This window comes from Myotis brandtii, unplaced genomic scaffold (genome assembly GCF_000412655.1).
Source record: "Myotis brandtii unplaced genomic scaffold, ASM41265v1 scaffold54, whole genome shotgun sequence".
Classification (NCBI taxonomy): Eukaryota; Metazoa; Chordata; class Mammalia; order Chiroptera; family Vespertilionidae; genus Myotis; species Myotis brandtii.
Window position 1 is genome coordinate 482,104 of NW_005369989.1, and position 25,819 is coordinate 507,922.

At 33.5% G+C, this 25,819-nt stretch overlaps 1 protein-coding gene across 2 annotated transcripts in view; it reads right to left on the minus strand.

Moving 5' to 3' along the window:
• Window positions 1–330: 330 nt before the first annotated feature.
• Window positions 331–25,819, minus strand: part of SLC4A7 (solute carrier family 4, sodium bicarbonate cotransporter, member 7) — an 80,742-nt gene continuing 55,253 nt past the window's right edge. For both annotated transcript variants that reach the window (XM_014549226.1, XM_014549227.1), the window contains 13 exons: window positions 23,745–23,878; window positions 22,319–22,564; window positions 20,156–20,261; window positions 19,336–19,497; window positions 18,878–18,991; window positions 16,251–16,412; window positions 15,816–16,067; window positions 13,176–13,244; window positions 11,669–11,842; window positions 10,376–10,507; window positions 9,313–9,410; window positions 6,739–6,846; window positions 331–4,548 (listed from right to left, as the gene is read on the minus strand). In XM_014549226.1, coding sequence (XP_014404712.1) covers window positions 4,467–4,548; window positions 6,739–6,846; window positions 9,313–9,410; window positions 10,376–10,507; window positions 11,669–11,842; window positions 13,176–13,244; window positions 15,816–16,067; window positions 16,251–16,412; window positions 18,878–18,991; window positions 19,336–19,497; window positions 20,156–20,261; window positions 22,319–22,564; window positions 23,745–23,878 — 1,839 coding nt within the window. In that variant the 3' untranslated portion in view covers window positions 331–4,466. The remainder of the gene's footprint in view (window positions 4,549–6,738; window positions 6,847–9,312; window positions 9,411–10,375; window positions 10,508–11,668; window positions 11,843–13,175; window positions 13,245–15,815; window positions 16,068–16,250; window positions 16,413–18,877; window positions 18,992–19,335; window positions 19,498–20,155; window positions 20,262–22,318; window positions 22,565–23,744; window positions 23,879–25,819) is intronic.

Sequence of the window (25,819 nt, forward strand, 5' to 3'; positions counted from 1 at the left end):
CATAGTCATTACATGCGTAATGTGATGTGTGCTCATTACACCTCACATTGCAAATTCTACCTTAAATAGATGTCTTAAAATAGGAAAAATAATAGATCAGCCTACCTTACAGGGCTTTAATTCCTCAGCTATCAAAAGAGCAATTATGAATACACACTTTTTTTCATCTTCTTTTATCACAGTTTTCTCTTTTCTCTCTCTTACTAAAGCATGTGAATATCAGGAGGTAAGAAACAGAAATCACTTCCATTTCTTTTCCTCTATCCCTCCGCATGAGCGTGATATGCAGCTCTTCTAAAAATCAAAGTACAAAATAAAGACTATCCAACAACTAATTCAGTAGACTTTTATTGCTCTTTCAACTTCAATAACATCTCCAAAAAATAGTTTTCTTCTAACAATTATAAAACAAATTTAAAAGGCAGGGTCATTCACATTAGACTTGGTAGAGACTTGTACTTCATATAAATGAAAAATATCAGTTCTACGTTTTAAATGTTTAATTTACTTTGGATTTTATTACAAAAGAAAATATCACTGTAATTATAAAAGTCATAAAAATTAGAACTGTACTGTGAAATTATACCAAGCTATCAAATATTACATAAATGAACAATAAAATTCAATTTCTACTTATTTAAACATAGTAAACATTGGAAGATAACCCCCTCTACAGAAAAAAATCAAAACAAAACAAAAACTTTCAATATTAAAGCAACAAAAGAAAAGCCAAAACACAAAAACCAACCAATGCACAAAAATCTGATTTAAAAAACAACTGGGGTTTAACAATTATTCTAAGTCAAATATAGAAGTCAATATGTGCTGACAAATTAAATTTTTAAAATGATCTCTAGATGATTCCATTTCCAAATGTTTTCCTATTGATACTTATATTTTTTGAAAAGTTAAAAAAGAATCAACTTTACATTAAATTGCCAAATTTTTAATTCTGAACACTATTTTAAATTTTGAATGTCCTTAAAGTCTTTAAGTTTACTTTCTAAAAAATAAATAATTGTCGGACTAAACCAAAAGACATTTCACATATTTGTACTGCATATAACAACAATGTGATCTACATAAATAAATTTAAAACATTAAATTAAACTTTTAATTAAAATGTTGTATCAATGGCTGACGTATCTGAAATCTGAGCACTTTAAAACAGGATTCACATGTAAAATTCTTGAGCACATTCACAGAACTGATGTACATGATATAATCCTGACAAGACAGCAAGCTCTGATGTCATACCTCAGTTTCAGAAACCATTTTCTCTTTGTACAGAATTTTGAACCTGTCTTTGTAAAAGGAAAAAGAAAGCTATTATATACATACAATAAATTTTAAGTATGTGAAGAAAAAAGAAGAAATGTTTTTGGATAAAAAAAACAAAAATTAATCTTGAGTGGTAAAGAAATCTGCTTTATAAATACACACTTTAGGACATTAAAAAAATTTGTCCTACATGTTTTACAGAAGACTTGGCAAATGTGAACGTTGATACGCCACAGCTTTGTTAAACAACTTGAGAGATTTAAGATTTGATAAATCACTTATACACACACACACACGCACACGCACACACACACGCACACAAACACCATTAGAAAGATTGTGTGCTTCACTCGGCATACCTAATATTATTAGAGAATATACAGAATCATCGTTTTGTCATAATGAAATTAGTTCACTGTTTTCTCAAAAGCTGCTATTTTAGAATGAAGCAGCATTCAAAAAAAGGAAATTTCAGATGGTCAGCATCAGGATTCATTATAGTCTTTGTAAGCAGTGTCTATAAATAAATAAAATAGGGTGGAGAGAAGAATATCCTGAGGTGGCTCTGGGGCCAGGGTATTCAGTAGCACTAAGCTCCATCCTGGAAGCCAAGGCATCTAAGAAAGTGCAGAGCTGTGTCTGTGAACTTATTTCGTAAATGGAATATGTACAGGTTGAATTATTTTGCACCTTGAGGTAAATCAGTACATAGCAATTACTACTGCTCATTTCCACCTATTTAAGGCAACATTTAAGAATCAATATATGTAGTAAATTATATTTTTCACTCTCTGGCAATGAATGCTATCCATGATTGTTATTTTTCAAAAATAGTGGAATAATATAACCATATAAAACAAGCAGTTAATTACTTAAACTTGAGTTACCTTTGCTCTTCAATGGAGTAGTCGTATCAAATCATTTTATAAGTCAAGTAGTCAAAAGAAAGCAGAAACCATTATCAAATTTGAAACATACTAAAAATATTTTGAGTGCAAAGTATTTTGCAAGTCATGGTTTTTCTGGCACTGGACAATCACTATACATAATTAAATAAAATCACAGAAACACTATGATCCCAGGTAGTTTTCAGTTTAAATTTTAAAATTACATCCTATAAAATAACGCACATTTGTTAACCCTATGATGTCCAGACATAAGGAACTTATGTGAGGAAATCCTCCTATTCATGTACATCAGGGGAGTTTACAAAATACAGCAGCAAATCCTGGGGGTCTTTGGAAATGATGCTGCTGCTATGAACAAAAAGGAATCACTTCAATGGAAGCGCAAGAACAATAACAAGCACCGTGGGTAATAAATACTCTATTATCAACTGTCAATAGAGTAGAACTCTTTTTTAGGCAGTACCAAATGATGCCAGCTATATTTTCTACTTAAAAGTGGCTACATTTGCAACCTCCCATCTGAGGCATAAGTTAAATCTGTTATTTTAACTAGATCTGATAATACAGTCTCAGACGGGTAAATTACATTAGTTATTAAGTATTTTAGAATAAATTTTAAAAGCATTCCGAATTGCTAAAATATCAGTTTTGGGCATTTCTCATGATCCTCTTTATAAGATCATTCTTCATACTTTCGTACTTTAATTACAAATGATTAAAGGGAGCATTGTAATTTCATTAATATTTTCATCCTACTATTCATGTCACTATTTTAAATATTTCTGGGGCTTCTCAATATTCATTTAGCTGTCATTAAACTATCCTCTTGCCAAATTAGTTTCACAACCCCATTCATCCAGTCCTACAGGCTTAACAAGAACATTTATTTATTTCATGTGGAGCTAAGAGTAGAAAAAAGATGACTAAAAAGATTTGCTAGAAGTTAAAAGACAGCTCAGAAGATCAAAAATTAAGTAACAAGCACTAACACAAAACAGAAAGAATGCCATCAATCTGAGCTATACATAAAATTTCCAAATTCCTTTTAAAATACAAATATGGCAGTGCTTTATATAAAGATGTAAAATCTGTCAACTGCTTTCAGATAATAAACTGTAAATGCAATGAGCACCAACTATTTACATTAACAATTTACTCTATATTTGTTACCTTTTCAAATGTTTGTATATAATACATAAGCATCATATCAATTAAAATAAATAAAATATTTAAAAATGAAATCACATATAACAATCTATTAAATACTATCTATACAATAGAAAGAACAATGTAAACAGAAAATGAAAGGTAAATCCTACTAGAATAAAGTAATACTGATCATAAACCCATTTAAGAGAATTCTGACTCCTGATTATTTCATCGTACTACTTATAATAGAAAAATAATCAAAACCTTGAACCTGATACAAACTAAACAACACTTAAGTAAAAGACAGCAAAGGCAGAGAATAGAGTGAGCATTCTGGGCTCTAATAAAGTATTAGAAATCAGAAAAAAATTTCTACAAAGGTAACAAAATTGAACTACTGTAACTAGCATTTTATAGTTTCTAAAATTCATAAATGTATGACTGGGATAGGAGTTAAATTATAAATCATCTGCAATTTTACTTATCTGAATGAAACCTAGCTATGGAGGTCTTAACGATTTAAAATAAAATTTTTAAAAAAGGGTCAAAACTATAGTTCTTATCTAGAAAGTTTCCATTGTTCTACCTCTATAGCGAAAAAATTCCATCGCTTGTGAAACATGATGGGCATCTATATAAATGAAACACACAAAGAGAAGCCATGACATGTTCATATTCTGTCCCACAGCACTGGCATATGATCCCCTGTTCTTCCCATAAAGCACTAACACAAGTGAAATAATGTGTGTAACTCAAGTTAAAATTAGAAATATATGGACAAAGTACACATCACTTAAGATTGGTATGAATTATCACTGATAAACAAATTTAAATAAATGTACATTGAATGCATTTCCCCACATCTTTCTATTGAACAGAACAATTTTTTTCATCACAATAAATATTTGAATTGTAAGAACCATATACCTCACTTCTAAAAGACTATTTCTTTATGTACACAGTCTCCATGGCACCCCTAACAAACTTCAGACACCACTTTTAAAAACCAAGTGGTCACGCATAAATAGCATGACATACAATATTGTTATAGTGACATGAAATACACACATTATATATATATATGTATCTGTATATCTATATATATATATAATTCCTCTTGGTTCAATTCTATAACGAAGTTTCAGCATCCATGTATTTCTTTGTTGGTTCATCTTCAATATTTATTTTCACACTCACAGGTTTTTCAGGGCTATTTAAAACAAAGAATGAGAATAAATGATTTTTAAATAAATAGATATTACATTCTAAATATGGCCAACAATAAGCATTCATAATAAGCCTTTCAGATGGCTATTAGTAATATAAATGTCTTGCTATTATTATTTTACTGCTTTCTTTTCCTATCTGTAAACTTAATTGGAAAGACAAATATTAAAATTCTTAGTTCTTTTAATAGATAACTTCCCCACTGAGATTCAGGTTTTTCTTACAGCTGAAGAGGAGCTCTTTAAATTGCTCAGTATATGACTATGTTTGATTTATTACTTTTACTTTATATATGAACAGTGATAGCACTGGACTTTTATTGCACTGACAAATCCATTAAAAATTAATCTTTATTAACATTTGTAAGCATCAAATAGATTTCCTAAAAAAAAAAAATGTAACAAATTTATAAATCTTCTATTCCAAATTTGGTTCACAAATAAAGATCAAAACACATATTCTTATTTTCAAAAGTTAATATAAAATACAATAATTCCATGTATATGGATTTAAGTAAGTGATTTAATTTACTACAGGAATATATCTGGGATCTGAATTACTTTCAAAAGTATAAAAACATACTTATGTTTTGCTGCCTTCTCCAGACAAAACTGAAGCAAGGTACCCCCCCACCCAAATATTTTTCTGTTGAAACAATATAACCCAAACATTCTCTTTCTTCCTTTTTGATTTTGAATTGAGGGATAATGTAAATGAAAGGCAGAAACATAAAAATACTATAATATTACTGTAAGGTAGACATTTATATACACACACACACATATCATAACTATATTAAAAATCTGGGGCAGGAGTGCTGACGAGGGGTGAAAAATTAAGAATAAGAGTATTCAGTGAAATTCTGGCTACATGAAATAACCCAAAATGACAGAGTTCAACTTAAAAACTTTTAAGATAAAAGGTAGAAGTGAATAAAGAAAATCACCAGTTTAGAAATTAGAACTCAAGAAATGATAACATTAAAAAAAAATGGAGAGATTAAGTAGGAGTAAGTTTCTAAAAGGAGGTAGGGAAAGAATAAAAAAAGGAAAAAAAAAAAACCCTTATCAAGTATCATCAAAAAATGGTGACCAGAAAGACAATAACTAAACAGAAATAGTTATGTGACTGCTTGCCTGGAAAAATTTTAACCTGATGCCCAAACAGAGTATATTGACATCCAATCTAGAGTCTGGTACAAAGTGTACACAAAATAAATATTTGTTAAAAATGAATGAGGCCCTAGCAAGTGTGTTCAGTCGTTAGAGCATTGGCCTGAACACTGAATGGTAGAGGGTTTGATTTCAGGGAAGGGCATCTATCTGGGTTGCAGGTTCACTCCCTGCCCCCTCTGGGGGTGCATGCAGGAGGCAACCAGTCAATGTATCTCACATCTCTCTCTCTCTTCCCCTCCCCTGCTTCCACTTTCTCTGAAAAAGCAATGGGAAAAAATATCTTCTGAGGGTTAATGAAAATAATAAATAAATAAATAAATAAGTATCCAACAAGATTATACCTCATTTCTCCAGATACCTAAGGGATGAAAGTACTAATGATTATCAAACTGGAATCCCTGAGGTTCAGGCCTTGAAATGAAGAAAAAGGGGTTACATAATAAGAAATATAAGAAAGGGGTTATAAAATGGTTATGTGATATATGGGACATTATAAAACTGAATGGCCTTTATATCCATGGATTAAATTTCTTCCCAAGATCTTCGAAGAAATCCCAGGCTAAAACAAAACACACAAACAAAAAAATATTTTATGTTTCTTCTTGGACCATCAGAGAGCATGACTGAAAGTGTTCAATCATAGAATTTATTTATCCCTAGTAATTATATTTTATAGGGTTTCTGATCTTTTATATATGTATTTCATACTATCAGAGGTACATATTCATCTTTATTATAAAATAGCTCAATTTTTTTGAAAGAGAAAACAACAAATTTTTAAAAATAAAATAATCAGTATTTTTACCTGATTCCAGTATCCAGAAAAATAATGGATTAATAGATGAAAGGAAAAAGGAAAAGAAGAAAAAAGTTGGTTTTAGGGTAAGGAAAGTATAAATTATGTAAATTAAGTTAAACATAATGGTCTTACTGAACAGCTATCCATAAGCAAATGGAAACTGGCTACAGATAGAAAATGCGTAAATAGTTACAGCTACCTCGTGTTAGATCTGGTTACTTTGGCATTCTCAGTATTCATGGAAAGTGCCTTCCACTGTGCAGTTTTGGCCATTTCATCTGATATGTTAACAACTGAGGGATCAACACTGAAGAACAAATACACTTTTTTATTAGTATTCAGTACTTGCAAAAGCATTAATAATGTCATTATTATTACCTATATGATATTTGCTTTCATCAACTTAAAATTAAGAAAACTCTTTGTCATGCACACAAACCAACGTCTAGCAAGATATCAGAATATTGGGAGTTCCATTATAAAGGTCTCATGAGGAAATGCATCTTTCTTTATAGTCAAAACTAGAAGTAAGGCTAATTACATTGGCAATGATGCCCAAAGATGATCATTTTGGCTATAAGTATACTATTGAAATAACATACAAGAATATATTATTGTGTTAATAAATATAAAAATAATACTGCCTCAAGTCAGTTAGAAAACTTAAAATTGGCACAAACTTTAATCTCATCAAAATAACTATCTAAAGTAGTTAGGAAAAAATTAAGATTATGCTTTTTTAAAGCTCTTAAAACCATTAAAAGAATGCTGGGGAAGGTGACACTTTAAAACTGAAAACAGAGCTCTGAAAATATTTCAACAGGTAATACAAAAACAGGCTTTTAAGTACTGATTTTTGCTGGCATTCACATTTTTAGTATCAAAGTGTTATATCAAATTAATCAAAATGAAAATCAAAAGATCAAAATACTGTCTCATTATAAAAAACAAATGTCTATTTGAAATACTGTAAAAAGTTACTTCAAAACCCTAAATCCAATAACGATGCTATCCATAAATCATTATGGGCTCAAGGTTGTCAGTCACAAGTAATATGAAAGTACTAGAAACATATGAAGTTAATAAACCATATTTGCAAGCTCTTTTTCTTCAGCAAAAGAAAAACATTTCATGCAAAAAAGCGACAAACACAAATGTCAAGTTAGATGTTAAATTAACAACGTGATGGCAGCTAGGTTATAAATGACCAAATAGCAGTCATTTAGGGGGTGCTAGCTTTGTTCATTCTTTAAATCCGAATATCATTTTAAATCTAAGACTAGAAAAGTGGGACATGATCATTTTAGTCTCTAGAAATGGCTGCTTCATCAGGTCAACTTTTAAAAGTGCACACAATTTGAACGTCCAATTCACAATGGCACAGCCATACCACTTGGAACTCTGCCTGCTCTGAGAAAACGCTTCTTTGCTTGGTTGCCAACATCAAATAACTGAAGAGAATAATTCTTGAAGCACGTTTTAGTTTCCAAATGTCCTCCTTTAAGTCAGGACTTTCCCATTAGTAGATATTAAGACCTTTTTGAAAAAAGGACACATTTTGTTTTCCTCCAAAACTAGATGGGAAAAAGTTTTCTGACATTAAATACATTACTTTCGCATTGTATAGGGCTAAATAGTTTCCAAATGGTGTCATAAATTACCTCGTTGATTTTCATGGCAAGTCATCCAAAGCTAATTAAAATTTTAAATTCTGGCAGATAAACAGGTCAGCCAATTCCTAGCATTCTTGATGTTCAAATTTGAAGCAAAGCAGCATTAATCATGGTTCATGTCATCACTTAAACAATAAAAGTGAATATACAGATACCCATTCTTTTTTGTTCAATATCACACAGCTTAAATACAAACTTCAATTCCATTCGTCAAGGACCATGTATAATCACACTGAGAAAGTGCTAATGCAGGAACAACAGAAATTAAGTAGTAAATAATTTCCCCAGGTTGATGAGTGTCACTAATAACCATGGCAGTTCCCTAAACTCTTTTTGGAAGTACAACCAACGAAGTTATTATATTAATTCATTTAACAAACATTTACAGAATCTAGCAAAGCAGAGCTCTAACTAGCTAATCAGAAATGGAATAAATATTTAGAAATAGGAATCAGAAGTGTGCATAAATAATGTAGGTTTTTGATCTTTTTTTTAAAAAGTTTACATTTTAATCTTTACGAAAAAAGTTTACATTTCCCAACGTCTACCTTTAGTTCTTAAATTTAAAATATAAATCACCCAAGTCGCACATGACAAACGAAATATGCAACTTCATTATTTTTCCATAATACGAGCCTTCGCTGCCAGTGGTCGAATCACACCTTTGGACACTAGAAGTTCCCGGGCTTCTAAACAGAGTTGTATATTGGAAGGTTATCAGAAAATGCACTGCAAAGGTTTACTGTCCAGCACACACTGACCCTAGCTGTACTACTGAGAGAATGGGAATATTCAGAGACTTGTGTGTTGACCTTCAACTTCTCTGAAACTAAAAAAGTGCTGAGACAAGGAAATCTTGTCTGCTTGGCCCAGAAATTCAAAGCTCTGGTTCAAGTCCAGCTTCTTCTTCGCTCCTGTCTATAACCTGGGAGGGGAAGGAGCAAGAGAACTGCACGAAGCCCTCCTTTAGCGTGTATGCCAGACGCAGGCTTTGTTGCCTTTTTAAAAATAGGTACATTATTTTAAAGAAGCATTACAAAGCGTATTCGTGCAATTGACATGTATATAAAACACATTTTACAAGTATAGTTGTATCTCACCTATATTTTAGGGCCTTAACCGGAATCTGCAAGAGACTTCCCCCTTCAAACGGAAGGTGCACAGTGTCATCGTCAGCTTGAAGCATTCGTTCAGCCTCCTTTAGAGCACAGAGAGAGATTACTTCTCCCAGAAGATTTCAACTCAACTTTCATGTTACAACTCAACATATAAAGACTAAAGTTTTCTTTTATTTTTTGTCAAAAGATGTTTACTTAAAAGTCCTTTTTGTCATTGTATATGCCAGATTGCTAAATCGCTGTAAAAATTAAAGTGTACTGCCCTGACTGGTTTGGCTCAGTGGATAGAGTATCGGCCTGCGGACTGAAAGGTCCCAGGTTCGATTCCGGTCAAGGGCATGTACCTGGGTTGCAGGCACATCCCCAGTAGGAGATGTGCAGGAGGCAGCTGATCGATGTTTCTCTCTCATCGATGTTTCTGACTCTCTATCTCTCTCCCTTCCTCTCTGTAAGAAATCAATAAAATATATTTAAAAAAAAAAATTAAAGTGTACCACCCAGCCAGTGGGGCTCAATGGTTGAGCATTGACCTATGAACCAGGTTGCAGGCTCCATCCCCAGTAGGGGGCATGCAGGAGGCAGCCAACCAATGATTCTCTCTCATCACTGTTGTTTCTATCTCTTTCTCCTCCTGTCCTCTCTGAAATCAGTAAAAATATATATTTTGTTTTAAATTTACTTCTGTATTTAAAGTTAATTAGATTGTACACTATGATGTAGAATTATTCTGTGTTACCTATGTTTGCATACTGCTAAATTCTTCTGAATGGTTATTAAATATACACATAATATGTAATTTTTTAAAAAAGTATTTTTGTGTCGGGACTATGGATGGGGCAAGATGGTAAAATGGGTAAAAACCATACTTGGGACGTTACCTACTAACTAACCTCTCTCCAAGTTTCCTTACTTGTAAATTGGGAGTAATAAAGTAGTTATACTTTATAATGATAAGGTTCTTAGGAGGTCTTAAAGGAGTTCATTCCCATAAAGTGACTGTAATAGTGGCTGCTACTTGGTAAATTTAAAATTCTTGTGTTTTTACCTCTTTCTCTTTTTTCTTTTTGTCATCTTCCTTCTTTTTCTTACTTTCTGGCATGAGATCATCAAGCCAACTTAGTTCTCTCTTTGTGAAACACAGATCCATGAGCTTACGTACAAAGACTAATGCAAGAACCTTAAAAAGTGGGGAAGAGAATATTAAGTAACATTTAAAAATATATAAATTATATTAATTTATTATACATTATTATATTGCTTTAATTTATTAAACATAAGAAAAAGTACTTTATAAATTTTATTTTAAGATGATTTTATGCACCTTTTTACTTCAAAGGAACTGAGTCCCCTCTTTCTGCTCAAAGAAAAGATGTAAAAGCATTTTTAACCTTTTCTTATTTAAATCCCTTACACTCTGTATAAATTATAAGGCAGTTTAAGCATGGCATCTTCACAGTTTAAAAAAGATTATTAACTTTTATGATAACTTTGTACTACATACATTATATAAGTAGAGATAAAATCTTTGAGCAATGCATGAGAGAACCCATTTTTTAGCATTAGGTTCCAATTATATTTGTAAAATATAACTTTCCAATTATATTTGTAAAAAAGATTATGTTTTTACTTAGTCTGCTTTTCTTTAACTGTTAATAAGGTTAAAGATGTTTTTAAATGTTCACTGGCAATTTGGAATCCCTTTTCTGTTTTTACTATTTCCTATCCTTTGCCTGTTTTGCAATTGGTTTTTATGACTTGTTCATAAATTCATAAGAGTTCTGTGTAGTTGGACAGAAACACGTTATCTGCCTTATATGTTACAAATATTTTCTCCAAGTTCACAATCTGATTTTACCATGGACATATAAAACATTTAATTATCATGTGGTCGAATATATCTCTTTCTTTTATGACTGGGTTTCCCTATCTTTGAAAAGTTATTCTCGATGACTGAATTATAACAAATATTCTTCAAAAATTTTTACTACAATTTAGCAAGTCCTGAATTCATCAAGTTGTTCTGGTTACTTTGCTTTTTACACCTGGCTATAATATTTATTCCACAAATATCCTAAACTTGTTTAAAAGTTATTTAAAAATACAAAATGGTGTCTACAGCTCAAAGACTAAAAAACAAACAAAAGTATAGAAAATAAGCAAATTGGGTCTAGAAAATGATTAGTTTAATAGCTAGAAAGGGCTCATTCCTATTTCAAAACACCAAAGGTACTTAAAATGGGTTTATTCTGTTTCTCAAAGTCAATTATAAATATTAATAATTACTATAAAACACAGAGATGTCATTAATTAGTAACAAAGTCTGAAAAAGAAAACTTACCATCATGGGAAAAACTACGGCAGCAGCCGAAGCTTTGATTACCCACAAAAGAACCAGACAGGTAAGCTGAATGACCGTGAAAATGTGGACCTTCCAGAGAGGCACGTAGCGGAGGTATATCAGGTCAGGTTGATGCTTAGCAGGCATGCCAAATAATTTTATACGGTCGAAAAACTACGTGTGGAATGGAAAACAAAACAAGAAAACGTTTTCAACAAAGTATCATTTCTGCTAACTCGGAAAAAAAATTACATTCAACTTCAGGGTTTTGTGACTGAAACCATAACTTCCTTGTTCTGATAGTACAGGAGAAGTTTTGGGACAGAACCTCTGAACCCAGGGGGGAGAGATGAGGGAGGGAGGAGTCAGGGCAATGCAATCAATGTAATCCGAAAACTCAAGCCAAAATGCTTTAATTTGGGGGACTGAAATATTTAGATAAATTTGCCTGCTATAATCAAATGCAGGAGTCACTTAATCTTTTAACTTGTTCCTAATGTGTACAACAAAACAGTAACAATGTTATAAGGTTCTAACATTACCAATTCTATGAAAATAACCTCAGGTAACAATTACCAATTTTTCACCCACTGAAAAGGAAACTGAGAGCAAATTCCTTGGTCTTTTTGAGCTTCCATTTCCTCATTTATAAACTTGGAATAAGACCAGCCCTACCTACCCACAAAATTATTGTAAAAAAAAAAAAAAAGAGTTAATGAGATCATTTCCTGACCAATGGAGAGCAGGTACTGGACTGTGTTGAAAAAAATCAAGATGCTGCCTTCCAAAAGTCTTGCCAGCAACTTCAGACAATATGCTTTTCATGATAGGAGGCGGTCATGTGGTACTAACCTTGCTTTACGTGCTAAATATTTTACACTAAGATTGGATTGATACAAATCTTAAGTAAATTTCACCGGGTTGTTCTCCAGGAAGTACTATAAATAAGACAAAACAATAGCGAAATCACTGGATTCCAGCCTTGGTTGGCTCCACTGCTTAGTTAAGAACCCTCAGTTGAGTCCCTCAATTTGTTTCCTGATTTACAAAATTAGTACTTCTTCCTTCCCTGCTTCCCAATGTTGTTTCAGGAGCACAGAAAATAATTTCTGCACTAGCTGCACCCATACCAATGGCAGGTATTGCCATTTTTAACGGAAAACGAGTATCTACCTTTTCTTTGTAAGCATGGAAATTACTGTTTGGCATATCAGAAACAGCACCTTTTTCCCATCCCATCCTTTTGATTTCCCCTCATACTATACTAGTCTTTAATCACAGAGGCCTTTCAAAGATTTCAATTAAAGATAGTTAGGACCATATCAGTTCATAACCTCATTCTCGGGGGGAAAAAAGTGCAGTAAGCCAATAATCACAAGAAAATGTAGATTTGAAGTCACCAGTTAACCTGTCCTCAAAATATTAGAGTTGAGAATAAATCACTACCATCATAAAAATAATCTTCGTTTAAGTTTTTCTACAAAATCATTAAATATTGAAGACTTACCTGGATTCCTTTTAATGAGGAAACTCCCATGTAAAGGAAAACACCATAGAGAACAGGCATTGGAATAAACTGTAAGTGAAAGGACCATCATCAGAACCCATTGCTACTAAAACAACTTCTCAGCAAAAAGTACACAAAAAAGCACGGTTGCTGAGTACCTACTGAGACAGAATTACATGACCGTTCAGTAATGAGATCTAACTTTTCTATAAATAAGAGAAATGCTAGTAAACAATAACCTCCTTGAAAATTGTTTATCTTCTCCATGTTCCTTCCTAAAAGGGGAGGGAGCATGTTCAGTGGTTAAGAGACTGAACATTACAATCCGACTACTTGATTTAAAAACCCAGTTTGCCTCTTATTGAGCCTTAACCGCTCTGTGCTTTCCTGTATCAGAATGCCATGAAAACTAAAGGGTTTCATATACATAAGATAATCAAAAAAGCATGTGGTATATATAACTATCACTCCAACAGCATCTGTCATTGTTATTTACTGTCACTACCCCTACAGTGATTATCACACAGTAGCATTTACTGAATATAATAATTGAACCCCACCCCCAAAAGAAAATTCTTATTTCTTTGGCAGTTAGGAGAATCCCAAACCATGCCTACCTAGTCCATGCCTAGGCATGATACAGGACACTACCAACAGACCTCATTCATTTCCCAAAACCACAATCATCACTCTCATCCAAGGGGGAGAGAGCTGTGAGGAAAAAGACCTAAGAGCTACAGAGGAGACTCTACTAACAACCTAGTATGTCCTTTCTAAGAAACCTGGAAAAAATCTAATCAATATACTCCAGAAATTTCAGGAAAATATTTTATCCATAAAGCAACATTACAATGCTAAGAAAAGTGAATAAACAGAATGAAAAAGAAAGCCCCTAAAAATTAAAGACATTGATGTATACACTGTACACATATAGCTATGTGGGAAATAGATAATCACCATACTGGGAATGAAAAGCAATTTTTAAATAGTTATTTTTAATTCATTTTAAAATAACAAACCCCTTACAAATTAATATAAAGGACATTTTTATGGAAAACTATAATTTCAAAAACATTAAGAAGAGTAGCATTGTTTTGTATTTCTGTTAAATCTCTTTAGTGGGTGCTTAAACAGAGACCACTAAGTTCTCATATCTGTATGTACATTCAATCTGCTGCAATATGTCACTCTGGCTGAAGCAGATGAAGAAAATTCAGCCTCATACAGTTACATGATTGGAAAGAGAAGGATCTGGCAATCGCTGACAAGGTGTCAGGAGCTCCCAGAGATCCTTGAACTAGACTTTGGAAATCATGGTCTTTGATAAAGATATCCAGTCTAAAGGTAATAAAGTGAAAAATAAAATTATGAGAGTATATAAAAAACTGTAATGGTGGTAATTGCCAAAATAACTCAAAAGACAAAAAAAGTAAAACGAGTTTACCTCTGGATAGTTAGTTCCTTTCAGAAAGTGAGGAAAAATAGCAAGACTACCTTTTCGTTTTAGAGCTTTCTTGATGTTCTACTTGACTTTTTCTGCCTAGATGTAGTTAATACTTTTAAATTTTTTAATTTTAAAAATTTAAAGGGCACCTTCATCAGTAGGGAATGGCATCCTCAAAGACCACATATTTCTCCTTCTGTCCCAAGCACTTCTAACAATACACTCATCACTGCGCAGTAATGTCCCATTTACCTATCTGTTTCACCAACTAGACTGGCAATTCTTAAAAGGAAACAATAATGCATCTGTTTATCATTGCTTCCCCAGGGCTCAGTAGAATAGTAAGTACTCAGCAAATATTGGGTGAATTAATAGGCTGTTCGAAAGTGCATGAAAAGAGGCCAAAGAATTCTAGTATTTATCAGTTTTTTTTGTTACTATATAGCATATACACACGTTTATGTACTCTAAGCTTGTATCCTAATTTATAAATGGTATACAACTCTTTACTTAGTAATTTTATTTACAACAAAAAAAACTACAGCAACCAAGGGAAAAATGAAGCTGAGCTCTTCCAGGATAGATAGAAAATTTCAGATTAGATATTTAGCTGTGTTTGCTATGGTTATCGTTAATTTTTTAAATCAACAAGATTCAATAGATGTGTATGGCAAAAAGCAGATGTGACTAAACATGTTAGACATATAGTATAAATTCTTACATAATTCATTTATATTATTAGCTGTTCATATTTTTCTACTAAGTGCTTGCTACTACTACTTTTGTTTCATTTAGTTTTTTAGGAAAATGTATTAATTTAATTAATAGCAATATTATTTTTATATTTTGGTCAGATAACTCAGTTTCATTCATTTTTCATATTTCTTTTTCTACTTATGCTTTTAACATCCTCTGACTGTATTCTTCTTTTAAATCTTAACTAAGTCATGGATTAATTCCTTCCAAAACTCTGTAGTCTTTCGTTTTAATTCTATCCTTTTAAAATTATTTTTTAAATGGGTACATCTAATACTGAAATGCCTGCTATACTAAACACCATGCCAAAATATTACTTTCCAGGTAAATTCTAGGAAATAAAACTAATTTTAGATACTTTAATGTTTCAATTTCATACAACCGGGCGTAAATTTTACAATAAAGAAGATTTTAAAACATTTGCCATAAAGGGCTGTTACCTTTAGTACTGATGTCATAAACACAGACAGGCCCATTAGAATGAAAATCATTAGCCCCGTGACCCGCTGTTCACGAATTCCCAAAAACTTGGGTTGTTCCCCTGGAGCAGAACATTCAGATTCAAGTTTTAAGCTGTTGACGTGACTTATCGACAACACTGTTGCAGCCACAAACCATGGAAGTCCCATGACAGAGCACACTCCCAACATAACTCCGACCACGAACAAGTCAAGGTGATAGCCAGCTCCTTTCTGGAAAGTGAAATGGACACGAACATCTATAAATCTACATTTTTCTTTCAGGTTAAAATTCTATACCACTCATAAAGAGAATAAATTCATTTTCACTTTACATCTTTTCATGTTCCAGTCATTACAAAAACACCCCAAAGTCTTCAAGAAATTACAATACTTTGAGACAAAATTTAACGTTACCTTCAATTTGTGCTCTTTTCTGTTTATGATTACAGCTGTAATTTGTTGATCCATAAAGATGAGAATGGTGCACAGCAGAGCCGGAACAGCAGCTATTAATAAGGTCCACCAAGGATTTTCTCCCAATGGGTTTATAATCCAGCCCCTATTTGGATCAGTAGGCTGTTAAAAATAAATAAATAAATTTAAAAAGAAAAAAGTTTCCTTCTTCTACTGCACAAAATTCCCACAGCATAGACTGTGTCTATTCCAAGAAAAGCCCAAGGGATCAGAAAGAACTAGATTAAATCTTGGTATGTACGGTGAATTATTTGCAAAGACAGCCACAGGGTTTTTCCCATCCCTAGACTCGGCCCCCCTCGTCCGACTCTTTCCATGCAGAGGTGGAGTCTATTTCCTCCCCTTGAATCTGGGCCGATCTCATGGTTTTCTTCAACCAACAGAATAAGGCCAGCGTGACATTGTGTGGTGTCTTGGGTCTTGGTCTGAAAGGACCTTTGCAGCTTCTTTTCTAACCCTCTCGGATCCCTGAGATTAAGCTGCTGAGTGCGCCTGGATAAGCTTTCTTCAGGATGGGACACGATGTAATGAGAGAGGGACAGGAGGCAACCACCCCAGCTGTTTCAGCCATCTGAAGTCCCAGGCAGGGGGAGGTCACTCTGCCTCTCATCAAGGCAACAGATTTCTGTGGTCATACAAAATATCACTAAGAGACCAGACCACTACCCAGCTACCTAATCCCAGGAACACAGGTTTATGAACAAATAAAGGGAAGGGCAATTGCTTAAAGGCATTATGTTTTGGGAGATTTGCGATGCAGGAACAGATGTGTGAAGCGGTCATTTCAACATGCTCCTACCTATCTCATAAAATGTAAAATCAATCTACCTACTAGATCAACTCCTAACTAAACTGCTTTAGAGATCCTGCAGACGAGTGATCTTGGCACAGTCAGTACTAAGAATTGGGCCTCAGGACACTATTTTTCAAAGCATCTACTGACAAAAATCTGGCACTTTACCAGATGCTAACAATTTCAACTCTATAACGTAAAATTTGTTTTATAGCAAAAAAATTTAAACGATCGTAAGAGAGTTTAATATTCTTGAAGGATGTTGGACATATTAAAATCTACACATTTTCATTACCTAGACTTCATATTAAGCCTGTTTTTTCTTCTTGAAAACATTTGTCAACACAAAAAGGAAATTTAATATTTTCTAATTCAGGTATTCAAATGTTCCCACACTGCTATTTATTAAACTGCTTCATATTCAATACTGCACATGTGTAAAATATTTTATCTATGTTTACATTCTTAAGAGTTCCTTAAACTGTTTCTCCAAGTGTATTTTATGCCCCTGGAAATCAGTCTGCTACTTGAAAGCTAGATCAATAAAAGAATAACAAGGATATATTTAGGAATCTGAATCAGGAAATGAGGCTATCACTACAGGAAAATACATCAATATTTTGAAGCAATATTAATTTAGAGTTTCATTTATTCATAAGATTTGGTAAAAATAGAATGACTTTCATGTAGCCATCTCTTCCTGACCTAAAATCTTCAGTGGCTCAAAATCTATGCTTTTAAGCAAAGGTCTCCAAACTTTTTAAATTATACACTCTTAGCAGCAAACATATAAAAAGTTTTTACAAATAAAAGTGAGCATATATACCCAATGGCTCTACATTCATTTACCTGTTATGTTACTAATGTTTGGTTATCCATAGAGTAAAATTCATGTAGTAAATAGTATAAGGCTTAATTTTTCTTATTTTTAGATAAAGATATAAATTGAACTTCTAAATAATTTTGGTGGATCATTTTCTACCCATGCACTCTACTTTGGAAATCGCTGGTTTTAAAAATAATGTTATTTCTTTTTATCCCAGTGAAAGATAAAATAGATTAAAATTATCTTCATTATACTCCTTATTCCTAATCACCTTTAAACGTTCTGCTTCTGAAAGAAGTCATCTAATCTGCTAAATGTAAATGTAAGCAGTAACACAAATACTTGACTCTAAGAATAAATTCCAGAAATTATTCAAAAGCTGCCACCTCTAACTCAGACGGGACAATATTTTTAGGTGCTATATTGTGTACAGTATATTGTACACAAAAGAACTAGCGTTTGCTAATGAAAACAAAGGGTTCATGGATGTTCACAATGAGTGTCCTTTTTCTTATGGGAGAACACTCCTGTCAGATACACTATCCTTCTAGAAATTTAACAAGAATGTCCTTGCTACTCAAAAATTCAAGTTTTATTTAGTTCTTTAAAAGAGAATAAAGAATGTTTCTTTTGCCTGGAAAGAACATCATGAACTCCAGCTATGAGAACAGGGTCAAATTTTTTTAATGTCTCTCAACTCTTCACCATGGATATTTTCATTCATTCTCCAGAATGGACTAGCTTTGATACCTACCTGCTTATTTCCTAAACGGGTCCACTTGCAGTTTTGCATCTTGTCATTCTATTTACATATGTGGGAAATAAAATGTTTCCTTTCAAGGATCAGCTTTTCAGAGAGACTATGCACAGTTTAAAAATAACTACCTACACAGTTTAAAGTAGTTTGGTATGCCTAAGTAACAAATAGCCAAGTATTTTAATCCTTACCTCGAATTTTTCAGGAACGTGAAGTTTAGGAGAAGGAACTCCTACAAGGTAGTCAATTAGGACCATTATTACTATTGTGAGAAATATAGCAAAGTCACTGATTGTCGATCGCACCTATGTTAAAAGAATTATGTTAATATAAATACAGATATAGTATGTATCCTTTATAAATAATTCATATCTTTCAGATTAAAATATGCCACTGGAAAGTGTGAAGGAGGTTTAATTAGTGACAATGTGTCAGTGAAATACATTTATATCTAATATTTTTTCCCAAATGATAGGAAACACATTTCACAACTAACCTACCATCTCTCAAAGTACTATTGTTTTCCTACTGCTAGCTCAGACGCATAATATACATTTTTACTATGAATAATTTCTTTTAAACTATTTGATAAAAAGTACTAACCCCCAAACAATATATTACCAGAACTCCAAAATTATACCCCAATTACCTTAGTAGGAAAATAGCGCTTGGTCTTGAATTGTTTGAGGAATGAGGACAAAAAAAATGTTGTGAAAAACAAGATAACACACCAAAAGAGCACATCTGGAATATAAGGCCCATGATGACCACAAGCTGATCCTACAAATACACCGTGAAAGGTTTTACATTCCTGGGAAAAAGAGAAAAAATAGAAAAAGGAGGGATTGAAGGGGATTCTCAGATATCCAATAAAGTATTAATAAATTTCACAGACTCTAAGATGCTACTGATTGTAAGACACACTATCACTTTTATATATCATTCAGAAAGGAAAAAAACACTTCCAACTCAACTTTAACTAACACACACATTCTGAGTTCAGAGATGTTATGGTTTGACATTCAGGACATTAGCAGAACATTGTGGTCTTCTAACTAAGTTGTTCATAGAGCAGATGAACCAAAAATCAGAAGGCAGGACAAGTGGATATGAGCTGTTGTAACTGTCAACTCTATGTGTAACCACAGTCCTAGTGTATACTTCCTTTGAATTTATGAATCTAAGTGGAATTAGGAAAAAAAGTATATTAACGTATTTTTTAATAATTATATTTTGGAAGTCAAATATATTCTGTCTTTTCTTTCCTATACCAACTTCATTTGTTTCAGCCTATACTTTTTTAGGGCATGATACATAAAAATGTGGTAACTCCTACTTGGTCTACCTAACACTATGTTTCGAAAACATACTATATATACATCAATCAAGAAGAAAATGTAGGTCTACTCAGAAAAAGCTAAAGAACTAGGTTAATAGTTGCAAAATCCTTTAGTTCATAATATACTCACAGAGACAGTGAGATTGCCCCAGGAAATATCATGTGCCGTTATATTATTTTCCGTCCACAACTTCAGAGTTTCGTTGCTAGGGTTAGGAGGTTCCATACATACACATCTGAGAAATTAGAATAGGGTGAAATTTTTAGGATCCTGTATTTCATGTTTACATTTTATTAAATTGATCCCACAAAGTGGTAGCTTTTGACTTCCTAATTTTTCCATGTTGCAAAGCATGAATAAGAGGAAAATGAAAACACATCAGAAACAATAGAATGGAATGAGGTTTGGCTTACATAAATAAAGCGTAACTAGTACAAATAACAGTGAGATGTTACTTAATGAAACTAGTTAGACCTACCTTTTTGGGAGGGGGTACTAATTTCTTTAAAAATCTGAGAAAATTTTTAGCAAGTTTACTCTCCACTAAATCTCATGTACTTAATCCCCCCACACACATCACGCATAGATTCCCAATAAAAGTTATACTCCCATTAATTCCTTGTACTCTGGCAAGCCCTACCTACTCTTCTTTTATTGATCTTAAGGCTCATTCTTAAAGAAGAAAGTAACACAGTTTTCCATCAGGACAAGCTTAGAACAGTCATTAGAAGATCATAGTTTTAGTTCATATCCAGAACTAACTCACCCACCTAAAAGAAATGGTAGAAAACACACACACACACAAGCAAAGAAATCACTAGTGTGAATTTAAAACTTGAAAACAAACAGGAATAGTATTCCCAATTAAATTATGAGCTCTTTGAGGAGAGGCAAGAGGCTGGAGTTTGGATTCAATCCAGGCTCTCTTATTTACTAGCTGTTTGACCCAAGACAAATTTTAATCTCCAAGAACCTCAGTTTCTACATACACAATGAATAGTTAAGGAACACTATGACACAAATTATGCAACATTCGTAGCACGTGCCCACAGAATGTTAGCTGAACAAATGATGTTCACGGTAATTACTCAGTTAACCAGAAGGAAGCATCACTCTAAAAACCATGCTTCAAAGAGGTCAAAGGAGCAGCAAAAGAAACAAAAAAATAACATTAAAAAAATTAAATAGTTTAAGAGCAAAGAAGATAGCACAATATAGATTCGGCATCAAAGTGTCACCTAATATTTTCAAACAGGTCAATGTCTTAAAGCAAACATGTCAAACTCACGGCCCACAAAGAATATTTTTTGCGGCCCAGCCAATATAACAGCATGTGAGAAACGTTTTAATAAATATTTCGTAACTTAATTTTTATAATATCCTGTTATACATAATTATTAATAACGAACTACAACGTTCGCTAATGACTACTATAATCGTGTTGCATTCATTTCCCTTATGCGCCTTATACGCAGGTGCACCATTCTCTCCACTAATACTAGCAGCGAATATTTTAGCAGCTGATTGCCGCGTCATTAGTCTTGGACTGACTTGTTTGGTGTGCGCAACAGGAAATATTTCGCTTTCGGAGAACAAGAAAAATAGGTTTATTTGCGTTACGCTTATTAATTTGTGCGGTTATTCGATGTCTGTTAAGTTAATGTTCAAGAAAAAATATTGTTATGAAAATGTTCTATTATTTTATGTTAATGATTACTCATTTATTTCAGCCCTTTGTATTCAGCATATCTCTATTGAAATAAACCTACATTTCTATGAAAATTGAAGCTTTTGTTTTTTGCGGCCCACATAAACTTAAACCTTGTTTATTTGGCCCGAGTTAGCCTTTGAGCTTGACATGCTTGTCTTAAAGGAATTTTCATAGCCCTCCCTACTCTGACCATCAAAGTTCAGAGCTTGCACGGCGGGCAAGGGAAGGAGTATGGAGGAGACATATAGAAGGCATCAGAAGAGTACAGGGATTTGGGCCTTAGGAAGGTAGGAAGTTGTGTTCTTGTTGTTTGTTGATAACCACATTTCTCCATGTAAGTCCATCAAATGCAGAATCACATTTACAGAATAAAAATAAGTGAATCTGTTCAACTGGATTTATGTCCTCTGAGTGCTTTGGTAAAATCTCATCTGTAACAAACAAGTCAACCTTCACATGGCTAGTTGGGTAATTTCAGGTCGATACAGTGAGCATTACATCGCAAAAAAAGTCCATTCTTAGGCTCAGACATCTCTGCAAAAAAATACATTTTAATATTAGAGGGAATCAGAGACACTTACGAGTAGCTGGTCAGTTCATCTAAATTGTTGTGCATATTAAATTCATATATTTCTCCTAAATGAAAGAGCTTCTCCAAAGCCTCGTAGATGAATATGATGCAAATGAGAGCTGCAAAAGCCTCCTCTGTAAATCGAGTAATATAACACACAAGGCTGCTTGCATCTGTGGCAACCAAAACAATGCACAAGAAAGAAGTCCACAGACCAATACTGGTTCTTAAAGACAAATAGGAAAGCTGGTAATCTCTGTTTAAAAAGAAAAACGTGAACACGATCAACACATACTAATGGAACAGTATTTATACTTAAAATTGTCATCACAAGCAATAAGAACAGTAAAACAACATAAGAGTCATAAATCATAGAACAAAATAATGACTAAAGGAAGCTGTGTGTGTTTTTCTGCTTCAAAGGAAGACTAGCTTTTTATTAACATACTTAATGGTTATATTTTACTTACATAAAAGATTTATACTGAAAATCTGCTAGGCAATAAACATGTCAAAAAAACAAAGACCTCACTTTGGAAGTCAGTTATGAGGAGTCAACGACAGACAAGCTGTCTGTAGAACAACGGCATGTGACTCTCTCAGAAGACCCGGGTGCTTTCGTGTCAACATGGTGATCACACTGCTGCCCCACCATCACCGCCATCACCACCACCATCTCCTCTACCACCAGTATCTACAGAAAAAGTGACTTCAATTTCTAATTCAATTTAATTGAGAAATTACTACAGGTAATTGCATCCTCTATTAGTCTATCTCATGTGCCAGATCAGGATCAGAATCAGTTTGTTCAGTGAAGAAAGAATCAGAGTAAGAGGAGTTAGAGGATCAAATATTTAATAGCATCAGGTTGCTCCAGGCTAAAATATTCAGTTGCATTTATCTCACAAAAGGAACAAGACTGGCAATATCGAATTCCAAGTCTACCAGACACAGTACCGGCAATGGTTCCCACACTGGCAGCCCTGCCAGTGGAAACGGGCATCGCCCTCAACTGTGCCAATTCCCTCTGTGGAATAGGCCCAAGGGATAAAGTCAGCTTGAGCCCTCAAGATCCACCTTCCTAAACTTCTTTTATAAGTCCAGTATACCATCTAATAAGCAATTCAGACTAACATGTTCTTACTGAGTTGAAATTTTCTAGCACAAAGAATTTTTGTTGCCCTTTAAGTGATTTGCTTATCAGTACTCAAATCCACTGATTTTCTACTCAAAGTGACTGGGGTAGAGATGATGACAGGGGCCAGAGCAGGGTCAACCACACAGTAACACAAAAATATTAAATAGACATATTGATCTGATCTTCTTTTTCAGCTATATTAAATATATAATGTACTTTCACCTAAAGTTAAAAACAATATAATATACAATTATACACATACTCAAACACATGTGACAAATAGGTAATTATTACGTACCTGCAGAATTTAAATAAAATTTTTTCAAACACTAAAACTGGACCTGTACTCCCCAATATTGTTAGAGGTTGCCCAGCAAACAACGAATAGGCAATCCCAGTTAATGATGCTCCAAAAAGAGACTCTATTGCACTCTGTTTAAGGAAAAAAAGAAACGAATAAAAGCAACAATCATAAATATATCTCTAACATACGATAATACATATAAGACATCTAGAAAATAAAAAATATGAATCAAATAAAAATATAAAGCAAACACAACTTTGAATTTCAAATTTGTATTTTAAGTACAGAAAATGAAAAATAAATTTTAAATACAAAGGGAAAATTGCTTTGGTTTTGCATATAAAAAGTGAACATTTGTGATCAACCTTAATTCAAAACTGTGAGAGTCAAGGAGGGAGGAATAAATGGAAGACATTTCTCAGTTCTATCTACAGATGTCTTATTTTTAAGCCTGTGGTGAATACAAAGATATATATATATATTATTTTGAATATTTTTGTATGTCTGAAATAGTTCATTTTAAAAATAGAAAACATTAAATACTCGATATCCTGTTAGGAAAAAGACTCCTTCAAACAGATAAGAAATTAACATGTGATATTATTGTTCTCCCATTGACTTCTAAAGATCAATTTTCACACATTTTAAAGAAGTTAATCTAATATGATAGGCTTAAACAACAGATATCAAAAATGAAACGCTTAACATAAATAAAACAGATGGGAAAATCTCTTTATAAAACTGACAGCAATCATAAGTGAGAAAGTATCTTACTATTATTAAAGTTTGGTAACAGAAGATAAAATGAGAAAATGAAAAGACTCAGAGGAATTTTATATCAAAACTAGCAGCCAATTTTAGACCACTACCAACATGACATTCTACCTTTACGTTATTTAAGTAGTAAGGGAGTTAGGCTAGGCCACTAGACAAACGGAAGGGATCAGAAGGAAAAGGATAGTTTACCATTCACAAAGATCAAGATGGACTGGAGTGCACTATCAAGAAAGGAAAAGCCCATCATTGGTAAGTAAAGACAAGGAAAAGAAGCTTGTGATAAACAACCCCCTGGGAACTGGAGACAGCATGACATCAGGCCAAGAGCAGGGCTTGAGAACCAGATTTGAAGCGTTAAGACTGGTTCCTACTAGGTGTTAAGCCATGGACACACCTAAAACTTTTTGAGCCCAACTTCTCTCGTTTTTGAATGGGGGGTGATTTTAGCCAGGAGAACTTTGGGAAACACCTAGCAAGCCTAGCATCTAGCATTGCAGAATGTACTTAACAAATGGTAGCAAGTCTCATTGCCAGCAATAAACAGCACCTTCCAAAATTAAAATCACAAAATAATAATATGTGGTACAAGTATTATTTAACTCTCAGTAGAAAAACAAACTTGACTTTTGGCAAAATTTAAAAGTGTTCAGATTAGGAATCTAGTTGTTAATTGTATAAAATGAATTTTTCTTGCCCATAGATGCAGTTTGTCCTAGAAGACACTGCTAAGCCATTATAAAATCCTTAGTTAAAATAGAATATGCATATTTACGTATTAAATGGTATCTAGAAATAGAAAAAAAATTTGAGAAGAAAAGCAAAGAGATGGCAAATAAAGAAATGCTAACAGGGACAGATAGGCACAAAATTACAGTGTCCTTCCCAACATGGTATTGAAAAAGCAAAGCGGCAACATGAAGACCTTCCTTTCACCACGCCCAACCCCTTATTGCCACATTTACCAGGTCCTTTACCCAGATCTATTTTTAAAACTATTTCTATGCTCATGCCCAAACTGAACCAGGTCTTGCCCTAAAGAAGTCACAGCCCTGCTACCTGCCATCCCCACCCCACATTCAGAAGTTTCCGTTTTACCCACCCATAGCCCTACCCTTCTCTTCCCCACACACCTCCCCACTGCCGTGACACTAAACACTCCCTTCTAGTCTGTCCTCTTCAAAAACCTGTTTTGGTTTTTGCAAAATTACTTCATCCTGAGCTCTTGACTGCGCCTGTATCTGATATGCTGGGCCATTTTCCTCCTGTTCTCATCCCTCCTCCATTCCTCACCT